Source organism: Amaranthus tricolor, chromosome 2 (assembly GCF_026212465.1).
Source record: "Amaranthus tricolor cultivar Red isolate AtriRed21 chromosome 2, ASM2621246v1, whole genome shotgun sequence".
Lineage (NCBI taxonomy): Eukaryota > Viridiplantae > Streptophyta > Magnoliopsida > Caryophyllales > Amaranthaceae > Amaranthus > Amaranthus tricolor.
The window spans coordinates 35,990,798-36,006,666 of NC_080048.1; the positions used below are offsets into that span (position 1 = coordinate 35,990,798).

General features: G+C 33.4%; 2 protein-coding genes and 1 non-coding gene across 3 annotated transcripts; 2 read left to right on the plus strand and 1 right to left on the minus strand.

Moving 5' to 3' along the window:
• Positions 1 to 125: 125 nt before the first annotated feature.
• LOC130807136 (small nucleolar RNA snoR135) lies at positions 126 to 269 on the minus strand. Its single transcript, XR_009040506.1, has one exon. It is a non-coding gene; the product is annotated as a small nucleolar RNA snoR135 (small nucleolar RNA).
• Positions 270 to 6,525: 6,256 nt separating this feature from the next.
• LOC130805958 (uncharacterized) lies at positions 6,526 to 8,489 on the plus strand. The gene has a single exon (XM_057670820.1). It carries the CDS (start codon positions 6,661 to 6,663, stop codon positions 7,234 to 7,236), a length of 576 nt encoding a protein of 191 aa, XP_057526803.1. The 5' UTR covers positions 6,526 to 6,660; the 3' UTR covers positions 7,237 to 8,489.
• Positions 8,490 to 11,244: 2,755 nt separating this feature from the next.
• On the plus strand, positions 11,245 to 15,210 carry LOC130805768 (uncharacterized). The gene is made up of 3 exons (XM_057670554.1): positions 11,245 to 11,691; positions 13,502 to 13,738; positions 15,127 to 15,210. Exons 1-3 carry the CDS (start codon positions 11,245 to 11,247, stop codon positions 15,208 to 15,210), a joined length of 768 nt encoding a protein of 255 aa, XP_057526537.1.
• The last annotated feature ends 659 nt before the right edge of the window (positions 15,211 to 15,869 follow it).

Sequence of the window (15,869 nt, forward strand, 5' to 3'; positions counted from 1 at the left end):
ACACTATTAAGTATTAACCCTAATTCGTCTGAAAACCGGATCTTGTATCAATCTGTGGTTTCGATTTTCAATTCAATTCTTTAGAAAAAATCATTTATAATCTTAAATTAGGGTTTGAAACAAAGAAATTTAGGGAAGATGATTGTTGAAAAAATCAATAGAGGATGAAACACAACTGCCCATCTTCCCCTAAAATTAATTTTGCAGAGAACTCTTTCGATAAATTGATGCATAAAACGCATCATATCGATACACACAATCCCTGCTTCATTCTTATACTTCTAAATGAATTGATTGAATTAACAAACGCTGTTGAAAAATAACTGCACAAAAAATAAAAAGATTGGGAAAAAGAAAATGCAGGGTGAGGAGTACTGAATAGGCGACCTGCAAATTGCACTTACAAATGTGGAAGAAAATGCAGGCGATTTTGTATTTAAAGAGGATAAGAAACTAGGGTTTCTTTACTGATTCCTGGATTCTAATACAAAACTTGGGCCGTCATGTAGTGAGTAATGGTCCATTGTTATATACTTACATAGGCCCATTGTTTTTCCTTTTTAACAAATTCTTGTATAAGATAGTCTTACCGTGATACGGTCTCATACAAAGGCTAAATAGCCCATTACTACAAACTATTAGTATATAAACATCTTGTTTTGAGGTTGCCTCATTGAGAGACTGTCTCTCACAAGAGTGTCTTTTTTTCCTAACTACTCTCTTCGTTTCCATTTAATCTTCTCATTTTTTTTCATTTTAGGTAGCTTCATTTGTTAGTAATCTAACAACTGTCTTGGACGAGACCATTTGAATATGAGACGGATAGTCCAATCAGCCCAATTGTAATTTTTATCAATATGTGCTTAGTACTTGATTTACTTAAGATTATAATTGATACATTTAAGGTTAAAATTGAAGTTTTTTATAAGTTATAACTGATCATAATTAATCACTTTAAGGTCTGAATTGATCATTCTTAGATCAAAATTGACATTTTTTATAACAAAGAAGCCTCGAACTCTTGGTCATTTCTAAGAGCATTTATTGAATCAATTGGCAAACATAATTCGAAATCGAAACTTCCTCTACCTTCATATCCAGGGTAAGTGATGTGCAAATTTTATTTAACAGCAAGTGCACGGTGTACGTGTAGTAGCAGGTTGAACACAAGAAAGTTAGGACAAGAAACTTGCTAATTTCTACTAATTATATTGCTCAAGGAGAAAAAATGTTTGATTGGTTTTTGACTAATAGACTAATAATGCAATGAAAATGTGGGTTTAAACTATATGATGAAAAGATTTAGGGTGTGGGGAATCCCCTAAATTCTTGAATGATCAAACTCTTATTAGTGTCTATGAAATGTCGGATTAATTATGTGACTAAATATAATCTTGTTAATCTAAAAGTCTCGCTCTGTTGATTAACTATTAGATTTAGACCCTGTTAATTCAATTCTCACACACTAGTTTTATTGAATGAATTAATAAGAATTTAACTGAAATTTACACTAAAGCAAAGTTACTCCTAATCTCACACGCTAGTTCTATTGACTAGTCCAACAAAGCATATTTAATTTAGGGTTAATGGCACAATTCAATCACATTAATCCTAATTTCATTGACACATTTAATAATCAAATCATAATTGATTTATAGGTTCAAACCCTAACCCTAGAAAATGGATTTACTTACTATTCATGGTGGAAGCGATGAATACAAGTCCTAAGATGATACTAAATATGAATGAAAATGATAATATTGAAATTTGCAAGGAAAAACAATAACTAAACTATGAGACACACAATTAAAAATCCAAGAGAAAAAATAAAAAGAACGATTTATTAAATAATAATTACTAAGAAAACAATTAAAGTATGACAAGGAAACATTAAACTAATACAAATTTGATAAAGAAAGATTAAACTAATGAGAAAGAAAATCAAAGAAAGAAATTAAAAGCTTACAAGAATTAAAATGGTGTTCAAATGGAGAGGAAGATGAAGGAGGAAGAAGGAGAAGAGGTTTTTAGTCTCCGTCCTTGTGCTCCTCTAAATGAGGTTTTTAGTCATTTCTTGCTCGATTATCGAAATTGGACATATAATATACCGTTGGAAAGCTCTTAAAGTCTAGTTTCCAATACCATAAACATTGCATTAATGCAATCTTCCTATCAAAAGTTATGGTCAAAAGAGTAGACATGTATCATATTTCACCTCAAAACTTTTACATTATAAACACTCTTCTACTCTTTTCCTCATTTTCTATGTGGAACATCTTTACCCGAGCCAAAATATTTCTTAGTGAACTCCGTCATCATTAAAACCATAAGAATTATGCTTAAAACAATCAAAACCACTCAAAATCAACATGAATAACCAAAACGAATAAAGTAGCATAAATATTCAAAATAATCACTGAATTACTAACAACGACCATCATTAAGGAGTATAAAATGATATAAATAAGTGCAAATAATTGCACGTACTTATCAGTAAGCAAACATTACACCTACAACTTTATTTCCAAGTCCATTATGAACAGAAACTATTGAGGAAAAAACAATATCACTATTATTGATCGATGATTAAAGAGTATAAGTACTCTTATTTTCCATTAAAAACGTCATGTATGTATCAAATAAGAGTGTTTATATTGTGCAATATTTTAATACTATTATTGATAGTTTTATTGACCATTCATTTGTTGTTTGAAATTCATCCATAGAATGATAGAATAATACCATTTTATTAAACTTCGTTCTGAAATTATGAAAACAGAACCATATTTAGGCAGAAACTGATCAATTTAACGTCAAAATTGATCACTTATAGGTCCAAATTGATGTTTTTTATTTTAATTGATCTGTTTAAGTTTTGCTTTACATTGACATTTATACCTTTAAGGTCAAAATTGATAAATGTCCAGAAAATGGAAAAAATGAGGGAAAGCGTGTGATGCTGTTACACGCGCAAAATGGGTCAACCCAATTGACGGTCTCATAATAAGACCGTCTCGTCCAAGTTTTTGTGTTAATCTAAAGAGCTTATGATACTTTTGGATATAATTAGCCTTAGTCACCCAAAATTTAATATTTTTTTCATGTATATGGTTGTTACATGTTTTTCACTAATTTTATTTTAACATTTCTAATGTTTTGTGCTCATATTTTTTCACTAACTTTATTTTTTTATATTTTTATGATGTTTATAATTCTCTCTTTTTCTCTTTTATCTTTATCAGTAAGTCTTATATGAGATCGTCTCACAGTGAGACGAGCACATATAATTAGTTTATTTATCTAATTGATCACTTTAAGTTGATATGCAATCACTTAAAAATTATAAGTGAAAACTCTAAAACTATAAAAAATGAGTACTTTAAAATTACAAGTAATTACTTTAAGTTTTAAATGATCACTTTAAGACATTACGTGTATATAGAATCAATCTAATAGTTAAGGTTTAACCGTAAGATCGTCTCATTTAAAAATTTATGTAGCGTTATTATACAATAACATATATTTCCACCATCTAAAAGGTTTAAGTTTTCTGAATTCAAGTGAATATGTCTTAAGCCAACATCAAATATGAAAGAAAGGAGTATCATTTTATCACCAACATGTTGAATACTTCTAAGCACTTCAGGTACTTTTTAAAAATTTGTTTAAATAATCTCAACTATAATCAATACGCTCAAAATATTATTCACTCAGTTGCATATATTTTGAGTTATTCAACAGTGAATTTTATTTTGAGCTAATTGTCAATAATTAAGATTAATTTTAATAATTTATCTTCGTTTTGTGAAGTGTAGGTTGAAGCCTTAGGGGTGAGAAGGGGTAGTAAGGGGCAACAAGATTCAAACTCACGCTTCTACTAAGCCAAAAGGTACATGCTCTAGTTTAGACAAAATTCGATTTTCAAGCATTTTGGTTATTATATACCAAAACAAAATTAGTTAGATAGAAAATTAATATAATTTGATTGTTAGAGGGGTGAAAAAATTGGTTGAAAAGTTACGAAAAAGCGATAAAATGCAATTCATTTGCTCATTTTGGTGTATAAATTTATCCTAGGGGAGGGTGGGAAAATGCTTTTCCTCCAAATGAGGGAAATTATCATCTTTTTATTATTTTTTTAGTTTACTCCCATTCTACTTTCTTAACAATTATTTCAATTACTCAATTTGAATATCTACTTACCTTTATTTCACTAATTTGATTTTTTTTACCCCTTAAATATTTAAGCACAATCCAAACAGGTCCTAAAAAGTAACAGAGGAGGAGTAACATTTTCTTGGTTGATATCAAATGAAAAATTAATCAAATGCCTACCACCAAAGATATAGATTTAATTCTTTTTCAGATTAAATGCTTCATGAATTATAATTGATTTGTACCGATAATAGTTATGAAATGTTATGCAAAGGAATATATTATTGGTAGCAGCCATAAGTGTAGCTTTCTTCATTAACTATTTAGACCACATTCCAAGTTGGCTAAAGCTATTATGTCAACAGTTTCTTTCTGATTAATTGCAAAGAAAACTAATATGCATGGCAATTTGCTAACCATGCAGAGTATCATACATAAAGTGAGGTGCAAATTGGCTTTGGTTTTTCTTTTATTTTCATTGGTTAATGTTATTTTATTTGCGCTAGTCTTGTGAAAGACCATCTCTCGGTGAGCATCAGGAACGGATTCAAGATAAAATTAGATGATCTCGATGCATTAAGTATTGTTTTAAGAAAATGTTGATAGTAAGGCTTGAACCTAGAACAATGTTGTCACACACTAATATTTTAATTAACTTAACTAATTTACTTATTAGCATATTTAGAAATATAATTTGTTAAATGCTGCATTCAATTGGGTTGGATCTATGAGATGATTTCAAAACAAAAAGCTTATATACTCATACTTTGCATTAGTTGGACTATTTAATCCATATTTGAGATATGTCTCACAAAAAGACCGTCTCATATAACAATTTGTAATTTTTTTTATTTTATTTATTGGGATGATTAATTACTTTAGATATAGGCTGTAATCCCATTCCCATACTTATTTGTGCTATTTTCTGAACTGCAAATGAAATTTTCCTAGCCATTGAATTAGAGCTTATTGCAGTAACTTTTAAAAATTTATCCCTCCATCATTGAATGTTGTTTTCATTTAAAATATCCGATAATCAGATTTTGTTTTAATTGGAGCAAATACCGCCTTCCTCAAGTAAAACCCTATAGGTTTGATCTATTAATTTCCACCATTTAATCTTACATTCTTTTTTGAATTTCTTTACCTTTGATCGTGCTTGAGGGCGAACATCTAAAATAAGGAGTTTGTTTTGGGTGGTGGCTACACACTCTCCTAGGATAACCTTACAGTTTAGGCAACTAACTCTATCTATCATCCTTGTGAACAAGTAGCTAGTCAATTTGGGTTGCATAGCTAGTTTTAAAATTCGTCATGTGCTATCTCTCTTCTTAAACCATGTGTTACCAACCAAAAACTCGTATGAAAGGAAAATTTTCAAAATGGAATCTCCTTCTGTATTTCAAGTTCCAATAGCAAAAAGTACTCAAGAACATTTTTGTAGCCACTGCAACTAAGTGCTCCTTCAAATCACCTTCGATATAGAGCTTCACATTTATTGGTATGTTTTGCACCATGTCAGCAAGATCCTCCCAAATTTTCCTTTTAACTGATTCTTTTATCTCCTCTTACAATGCGTAGGCACTTTTGGCGTTTAAAATCTCTTTACCATGCATGTACAATATTCACTTTTATAATTCTATCGTTCATCATGCATACCTCTACTACATCCTTAGATGTTTGTTTATCTATTATAACACCAACTCCATTGTCTCGAGCACCACAATTTATATTCTTTCCGTCACCTATTATTATTTTGGCCCTATCTCTTACTCATATTGTCTCTTATAGACATAAAATGTTAGTTTTAATTTTCATGATATCACATGCTCTAAAAACCTACTAGTTAAGCTACCAATGTTCCAAGACGTCATTATTAACCTATAAAATCCTTGGTTTTCCATAAACTTCTATGCTTAAATCCTAAGTGTTCTTGCTCATTTTACACCATACTCGAGCCATGTGTGTCGTTTTTTTGGACAACGTCCTGTATAAATAACTTGTCCTTGCGCATTTGACACCTTTCACAAAAAACCATAAACGAACAAATCAGTTGAGACGAGATCGACTCGGCCCAAATAATTAAAAGGCGTCATTTCCAACCGTAAAATTTCCCCAGCATTAAGTTTAGTTTTCAGTTTCATGGCACTAATTATAATCCTCTTAGCTAAGTACTTAAAATTATAATTACTAATACTATTATCTTGAACAAGAACATGCATTCATGAGACTACTTTATTCTCATACGTAGCCTGAAAAAGACGTTCAACTACATGCTATTTTGGTCACGTAACAACTACATAGTCCACATGATCTCCATACGTATCTTAAGCCTCTTCATATAAATAAAACCCTTATATCATTCAAAATATTCATTATTAAAAGAATTCTCAAATTAAACAAATTATTATTATTATTCAACCTAGCTAATACGTTCCAATAATCTCCCTTACACTCTTAAACATAAAAATCTCATTCCATTACAAGCCAACTTAAATATAAGTGATGGCCCCACCACAAGGAGAGGCCATTCTTACATCCTTGTCTATGCCAAATAAAACCTTAACCAGACCATCAAGACTCTCTAATTCCAATTTTAAGAGGGTGGTCTCTGAAAATGATTTATTCAAGTTGAATAATGAGATTGATAGAGAGATTGAAGAAACAACAGAACTTCCATCCATTTCGGAAGTAGAAAATGCAAAGTGCGAGTGTTGTGGGATGTGTGAGGAGTACACACCGGAGTACATAAAGCGTGTTCGAGATAAATTTCTCGGGAAATGGATATGTGGGTTGTGTGGTGATGCGGTAAAGGAAGAAATGGAGAAAAATGAAGGGAATTGCATTAAGGAAGCCCTAGAGGTTCATATGAGCCATTGTGTGAGGTTCAATAAATTTGGTAGGTATTATCCTGTGTTATGCCAAGCACAAGCTATGAGGGAGTTATTAAAAAGGAGCTCTAGGGTTAGGGGTAAGTCTATGAGCCCTAGAGATCACCTTAGAGGTCTAAAAAAAGATGGCATGACTAGGAGCTCTAGTTGCATGTCTTTAACCAATAACAATCCTAATAATGAGGATTGATAGAAATTTTTTGGGTTTTGTGTTTTTTTTTTTTTTTTTTTTGGGATTAGCATTATTTTTGAATGCTAATGATCATATTTTGATGAATCTACTCCTTTTAATATTTTTTGAATTGGTTTTTACAAACATATATCAAATGGGTTGATAAGAATCATTGTTGGATTTGCTAGCAACGTGTCTATGTAATTAATAAGACTTTGTTAGAAAATCAAGTCTTCTTTTTGTTGAAATACGTATTACTTTCTCCGGGTAAAGATATTGTGTTCGACCTTTCTCGTCTCGTTTCCTAATGCCCTTTTCTTCCCTCAATTGATCTTAGCGTGTAATAAAAAGACTTTGTTGGAGCTATATTTAATGGATCATATATCCTTGATAGAGTATATAACATATTATGGTATTTAAACATTTATGATTAAAGTCTGATAATATAATATATACTCTATTAATCCTTTTGTTCTAATTATCAAGTTTTTGATTGCATTTTAATATGTATATTGTGAAATAAGTAATTGAATTTTGTACTTATTAGTCATACCAAGTCAACTCAGTGACATTTAAGTCATACCAAGTCAAGAATATACATTCAGTGGAAACAATGGGACATAATTATGTAAATTTAATTGTACTATTAAAAGTGATTTTTCATGATGAATCAAGGATTTCAAAGGAAGGCCAAATAGCCAATAAACTAATAACAATATTGTTGTGACAAGCCACAAATCTCATATAGTTGGTGATGGCTTGATCACTCAAACAATTGCACAAAATGTTGTGAGTCTTGATAAATACAAGAGAGTACACCAAGAAAGCCTTGGAATGTGCCTTGCCTCGCCTTGAACGAGGCAAGGCTCAAAGGGGGGACTTGCTCGAGCGAGGCAACAACTAAAAACGAAGAACAGAAGCATTGGAAGACCCGTTCGACTGGTCAAGCGGGGTACAGGGCCCTTTTTTCGCGTGTGTTCTGTTTTGTGGGCTATTTTACTTGGGCATTTAGGATTTTGTCCTATGGCTTCTAATATGTTGAGGGACTATATAAAAAGGGTCTAAGAACATCATTAGAAGCAAGAGGTGAGGCAAATACATTAGAGAAGTTAGGGCATTGGCCATTAGAGTGTTTTCTTTGTATTAGTATCATTTGTGGAGTTTCACAATTAAAGGTGAAACATTTATGGGTTAAGAGTGAGCTCTTGACTATTGTAACTTGAGTCATTAGTGTAATTGAGATTATATTAATGATAAGATATTTTATTTGATGGGAGGTATCCATGGATACCTCATAAACACATTGTGTTGCTTGTTTATTATTCTCTTGTTTATTCTCTGTTTTTCATTCATCTTCTACATCTTATTCTACCATTATTGGATCCAAGCTATTCTTTTTCAATATAAAAACACACTTAAACTGTAGGTATTTGTATTTAAATGGAAAAATTGTATATTTAAGAAGAAAAAAATCCAATTTAAAAAGAACTAACAAATTTCAAAATTTTTAACTTGTATAAAGAGTCGACACAAATATTAAAATTCATTCTGCTATATTAACCACTAAACGTTACTTAATTTGTCATATTTTATCATATGCAACATTTTATGATTAACAACGAGCCTCCCTCGGCCTCTAGTTTCTTAAAAGAGTTCTCAGTTATTATTTTAAGGTGTTTCATTTGTTGTTCCTATAAAAAATCTTTTTATCTATATTACAAATTTTTGACAAAATTAACTCTGTTTATCCACATTTAAATATTTTATTAATGTTTATGGTCCGACATGTTTTCCACTAACTTTATTTTAAGATTTTTATACTTCTTAAGATCTCCACATGTTTTTCTCTAACTTTATAAAAATAATTTTTTATTAGTTGTAGTCTTCATATTTTTTCCACTAACTTTCTTTTAATAACTTTTTAATGTTTGCAGTTCACACAATCCCTCCTTTAAATTTACTATTTAAAAAAATAATATATCTACTGTCTAAAAAATTTTATTTTTCTTAATTCACGTGAAAATTTCATGTGTGAATTTCATTAAGGAACGAAGAAAATATATTTTTCCACTTGACAAGTATAATCATGTACAATTATTGAAGATATTTGTTATTTTTAATTTAGTACAAATTAATATATCATACACTAAGTTCATACAACACTTAATTTGGCTTTTGACATATTGAGAAGGAAGTGAAAGCTTGAGGTTAAAGGGTGAAGTGGACTTGTGGGAATGATTTATTATTTCTTTTTTATGAAAAAAAGTTCTCTCTTTTTTTTTGGGTGGGACAATGAAAAGGGGTGAATAAGAGGTATATTTAAAGAAATTTTTTAGTGGACACAACAAAAGACAAGAATTTTTAGGATCAAAGCTTTCCAAATTGATTGGAGCTAACTGGTTTTTTTTTTATTCTTTCTCTCTTTACTTTACTTTTTTTTTTTTTTTTAATCTTTTTCTTTCTAGTTTTGTTAATTTTGGAAATTAGTGGGTTTAAAAAGGTGAATAGATTTTTATGGCTATTGATTACTTTGGCACGATGATGCTAGTTTTTACACCAAAAAAAAGGTCATATGGATTATGCATGCTCTTAAGTTGAACATGAGTATATGCAATTACGCATGCTTCTAAGTGTGATTTACAAGCTCCCTTCTTTTGTCTACTATGCCTTAATAAAACAGAAATGCAGCTTTTGTACGTCTTCCACGTTACAAAGCACAAATTATAGTAATTTTTCAACTTATTATTAATTTAGTTGAGAATTGTTGTTGGATAAGTTTTGTTCTTTTCTGGGTCAATCAATTTCAGAGAAAAAAATATAGGGTTTCATTTCAATTTTGTATGTTTTTATCTATTTGTTTATTTTGTGTTGATCTCTGTTAGTGGTCTGATTGTAACCTTTTATCCTAGTCCGTAGTAACTGAATATAGAGTTAGGAAACAATTATGATCACCTGAGGTTAGGTCCAAGGAGAGGGGGTCAGGGGGACAACGTAAGCAAGATCTAGAACTAAGAGTAGGGACTTGGAACATAGGTACCCTAGAAGCCAAGTTGTTGGAGTTGGCCAATGAGCTTTCTAAATACAGGATTCATGTAGCATGTGTTTAAGAGATTAGGTAGAAGGGGAAAAAGCAAAAGGTATAAAGGGATATAAGTTGTTGAATGCCGGTTTGGACGGCAGACGTAACGGGGTCGGCATCCTAGTGTCTAATGATATCCTAAAGCAATTGGTTAAAGTAAGGAGGTGTAATGACAGGATTATGCTAGTTAGGATAGTAGTGGGGGAAGAGATCATATCCATTGTCAGTGCATACGGGCCCCAAGTTGGGCTCGATGAGCAAGTGAAATGCGAGTTCTGGGATAATCTAGGAGACCTCATGAGAACTATCCAGGAAGATGAGAAAGTTTTCTTAGGAGAAGACTTTAACAGACATATAGGCAGACATGCAGACAACTAGAACTCTGTACATGGAGGGTTTGGTTTGGGGGTAAGGAATGAGAGTGGGGAGAATTTGCTGGAGTTTGCGCTAGCAAAAGAATTGGTTATAGCAAATTCGATCTTTAGAAAGAAAGATGAGTATTTAACCACATATAAGAGCGGCGAGCACGCAACCCAAGCTGACTATTTCTTAGTGCGCAAAGGAGATCGGGCCTCATGCTTGGATTGTAAGGTGTTGTTGGGTACAGAGATGCCCACCCAACACAGGCTTTTAGTACTGGTTTTTAGGATGAGGAAGAAAATCGTAGAGAAGAAGGTCGAGTCCAAGTGAAAGATTATGTGGGGGAGACTCAAAGGGGATATGGTCACAACCCTGTCAAGCCAGATAAGTTTTTTGGGCTTCTCAAGTCAATCAAAGGATGCGAATGAAATGTGAGTGAACATGGCAAAAACCATTAGAAAAGTGGCAAAAGTGACCTTGGGGGTGTCATCGAGTAAACCAAAAGTGTTCAAAGAGTCGTGGTGATGGAACGATAAGGTGGAAAAGAAGATAAAGGATAAAAACAAGAGATTTAAGGAACTTATGGCATGCACGAAAAGGAGGATAGGATAGAAAAGAGAGTGAGCTATAAAGAAGCAAAGCGGGCGGCAAAAAAAGCGGTAACGGAGGCAAAAAATCGTGGTTATGAGGACTTGTATCGGAAGCTTGATACTAAAGAGGAGGAGAAGAAGATTTTTAAGTTGGCAAGGACTAGGTCCAGGCAGCGGCAAGACTTGGAGACAGTGAAATACATCAAGGATGAGGGAGGACGAGTTTTTCTGAGACAAGAGGACATGAAAACCAGACGGCTCCCCTATTTCTCTCAGCTACTCAATGAGTCTGGGGGGCCAAAGGAGGCGGATAATCAAATTTTTGACGTCCAAAGATCATTGGAATACGGGTCAACAAGTGATATTACCACAGAAGAAGTAGGAGAAGCTCTCAAAAAGATGGGGAGAACAAAGGCAGTGGGGCCAAATAACATCTCGATCAAGGTGTGGAGGAGTTTAGAAGAAAAGGACATTCGTTGGCTGACTAACCTCTTTAATATTATTTTGAGGACACATAAGATGCCAGAAGAATGGAGGAATAGCACACTAATACCTCTGTTTAAAAAAAAGGCCATGTGCAGGTATGCGGGAACTATAGAGGTATCAAACTTCTATGCCACACAATGAAATTGCGGGAAAGAGTGATAGAGAGGAGAATTAGACAAGAAACGATAATTAGAGAGACTAATTCGGTTTTATGCCAGGAACGTCAACCATTGAGGCAATTCATGTTTTGAGGAGACTGATGGAGAGATATAGGGAGCGAATGAAGGATCTGCATATGGTGTTCATTGACTTGGAGAAAGCGTATGATAGCATACCACGATGTGTCATCTAGGATAGCCTCAAGGCTAGAGATATCTCTTCAGTGTACATTGAGGCTATACGGGATATGTATGATGGAGTTTCGACTAACATTCAGACACCAGTGGGGATAACAGAGCCTTTTCCGGTTAAAGTTAGACTACATCAGGGCTCGGCTATAAGCCCTTTCATTTTTACTGTCATTATGGAAGAGATTTCTAAGTCTATTTGGGAGACGGTACCGTGGTGCATGCTATTCGTCGACGACATAGTACTGGTAGCAGAAACTAGAGAGGAGGTTAGTAATAAATTGGATGAGTGGAGGGAAGCTTTCAAAGTAAAGGATTACGAAGACCGAGTATTTGCACTGTGACTTTAGTGGGACATCACCGGTAGGTGAACCAGAGGTGTCAATTGATGAAGTAGTTGTTAAAAGTAGACCAAGTACAAGTATTTGGGATCAATTATTCAAAGGGATGGAATATTGACGGAGATGTAAATCATCGTATACAGGCGGGTTGGCTCAAGTGGCGAGCAACCACTGCAGTGCTATGTGATAGGAAATTTCCAAGCAAGCTAAAAAGAAAATTCTATCTGGCAGCAATCAGACCTACTCTGCTATATGGGGACCGAATGTTGGCCTGTAAAGAAGATTTTTGAACATAAGATGGAAGTTATAGAAATGCGTATGCTGAGGTGGATGTGTGGGCACACATTGATGGATCGAATTATGAACCAAGATGTAGACTGTTTTAGAGATGGGAACGGCAACAAGAGGGGGGGTGAATTGTTGTTTTAATAAGTTTAAGTATTTTTGCCACGTTTTTGCGGAATTAGATAAAAGAAATAAAACTTAAACTTAGAGCGAAATAATGAAAGAGACAACACAATTTTACGTGGAAACCTTCTAGGCCTAAATAGAAGGAAAAACCACGACCCCACGGGATTTCAAAACTCTCCACTATGTTTTAGGCAACTCGTTACAATTATATATAAAACACCTCGCTTCACTCGAAGCTTCTCTTACTAGGCCAACGTCTCCTTTCAATTGCTTCACTCAAAGCAATTCACTTAGCTTTACTCCAAGCTAATCACTTCTCTAGCTTCACTAGAAGCTTTCTAATTCTCCCCTAGATTCACCCAAGTCTATTTACAACAATTCACTCAAAAACCATTTTATAAAGATAAAAATTCTCTAAAGATAAAATCAAAGATTTGCACAAGAAAATATTATAAGCAAATTGACAATTTTTGAACAAAATATTTCTTGTTGATTTTCCAAAATAACGTATGAAATTAATAGCTCATACGAATACATTATTTGAGGAACAACCGAATTCTCTATTTATAGAGTTAAGATCCCTAATAAAAAGGAAGTAACTACCCACTATTCCCTTATCCCAAATAATAAGGAGAATAATATGGATCTCAATTAGTGAAATACATCAAGGATGAGGGAGGACGAGTTTTTCTGAGACAAGAGGACATGAAAACCAGACGGCTCCCATATTTCTCTCAGCTACTCAATGAGTCTGGGGGGCCAAAGAAGGCGGATAATCAAATTTTTGACGTCCAAAGATCACTGGAATACGGGTCAACGAGTGATATTACCACAGAAGAAGTAGGAGAATCTCTCAAAAAGATGGGGAGAACAAAGGCAGTCGGGCTAGATAACATCTCGATCAAGGTGTGGAGGAGTTTAGAAGAAAAGGGCATTCAATTAGTAAGGTCAAAACCTACGGTTATTGCCTTAACAAAAGGTAAAATAGGTGTACATTTGATTAAATCAAAGCCACAGTTTCCTTAACAATAGCTACCGTTCCCTTTTACTAACAATAGGCAAATTAGCTATAGTTTCCCTATACTAATAATAGCTTACGGTTCCCTTTAACTAAAATTAGCTATGGTTCCCTTTTCCAATAATAGGTGCGGTTACCTTTAACTAATAATAAGTGCGGTTCCTCTTTACTAATATTAGGGACGGTTACCTTTAACTAATAATAGCTAAGGATCCCTTTACTAATATTAGCAGCTGTTCCCTTCACTATATTTAGCCAACTTAGTTATTCACTAAATATAGATCCTAATAAAAAGCCTAATAAAAAGGATTTAGAAAATCATACGTTAGGTGGTTATAAAAATATTTTGCCAATTAACTTTAATAATTAAATAATGCAACTAATTAACTTTAACCAATACATCAACTAAAAATCAGAAAATATATTAATCAGAATTTCCAGTAGACGTATTCTCTTCAGACTCCAGTTTGCGAACACTGCACTGTTTCCAAATTCCAGTTTTGTTAGATCATCAAACTTGGGAACAGTAGACCTCATGTCTACATTTGACATCATAAGTGATATACCTTTTCTAACTTCTTTGGATTCCTTAGACGAGTACATGTTTATAGACTAAGTCATAGGTACCATCAACGATCTTAGTCACGACCGGATATTGACTTGCACACAATCTCTAAAAATACATTTGTTTATATGAAGTGTAGTCACCATCAAAACCTAAGAGAGTCAACACAAGAGTTTAGGGACAAACTAGGGGTAGCCCCTATTTCTGGAAAAATGCGCGAAAATAGATTGAGGTGGTTTGGACATGTGCAGAGAAAGAGTTTCGACGCCCTTGTAAGGAGGGTAGAAAGCATTATAGTAGAGGGTAAGAGTAGTCGAGGAAGACCCAGGAGAACTTGGGATGAGCAAATAAGAGTTGACTTGCATGAGTTAAACCTCTCTGAGAGCCTGACTAGGGATAGGAGTAGTTGAAGGCGTCATATCCATGTTTTGGACTAGTGATGTCCTCTTAGTTTACCTTTTGGTATTCTTGCCCTCTTACTTATCTCGTTTTCGTTATTATTAGTTTTTGTTTTCTTTTTTTGTAGTTGGTTCTACTTATTTCTTTATTTACATGCATTTAAGTTATCTTTCCCGTGTAGTTACGTCTCTTTATCATCTCGAGTCGTGGGACTCCTTTGGTCACGCTCTCCTTTATGGGTATGAGTTGCCGCCGTCTTTCCTTTCCCAGACACTGTCCATAATTTTTCTATGAGCGGGATACTCTGAATAGGATAATGGTGATGATGAGGATGATGTACCAGGGAGACCAACACAAGTCCTTTTCATGATTGGTATTAGGAAAAAAACAAGATAAGTTTTCTTATACCTTGATAAATTACTAGAAGTGACACGTACTCAAACTTCCCTTTATTGGCAAATTGAAAGAATACGACTACTTAGACATCAAATTCCAATATTATATCTTGAAATTCCAATTCGATTTTATCACGTATTTCAAATTCCAATATGATCATACTCCCTTGTCCCTATGAAAACGCAATTAAAATTTTTTGGGTAAAATTTTAATGAAATGGAGAATTCAACTGGAAAATAAGATAAAATAACAAATTAATGATCGAAAGAGTCGTTAAGATGGAGAGAGATAATATTATTATTTAAAGAAAAGCGTACAAAATAAATGAAACAAACTAATATAGAAAATGGTGTAAATTAAAAAATAAAAAAATATTAGTTATGTCCAAAATATGTTGCCTCCAAAGAGACTTCGTGATAAGCCGACTTCATTACTTATTTAAATCCTTTGAATTCCTGCATGTTTTAAGGAACATACAATTCTGTATTTGAGCAGTGTTTCGGTAATAAAAGGAGGAAGTGCAAAAGATACCTAAAATACCTGAAAATAAAGTGTAGTCGGACACAACTGTCAGTATGCTGAAAGCGCTTCCGCCGATGAGACCTCAAATCCTACAATACAGCCTTGCCTGGGGTGATTTCTCGAAAAACCCCTCTGAC

Coding starts and splice junctions, on each gene's coding strand:
- LOC130805958 (XM_057670820.1), top strand. CDS start 6,661: ATGGCCCCACCACAAGGAGAGGCCATTCTTACATCCTTGTCTATGCCA.
- LOC130805768 (XM_057670554.1), top strand. CDS start 11,245: ATGCACGAAAAGGAGGATAGGATAGAAAAGAGAGTGAGCTATAAAGAA. Junction 11,692..13,501: donor CAAATAACATCTCGATCAAG/GTGTGGAGGAGT, acceptor AAATACATCAAG/GATGAGGGAGGACGAGTTTT. Junction 13,739..15,126: donor TAGATAACATCTCGATCAAG/GTGTGGAGGAGT, acceptor TACTCTGAATAG/GATAATGGTGATGATGAGGA.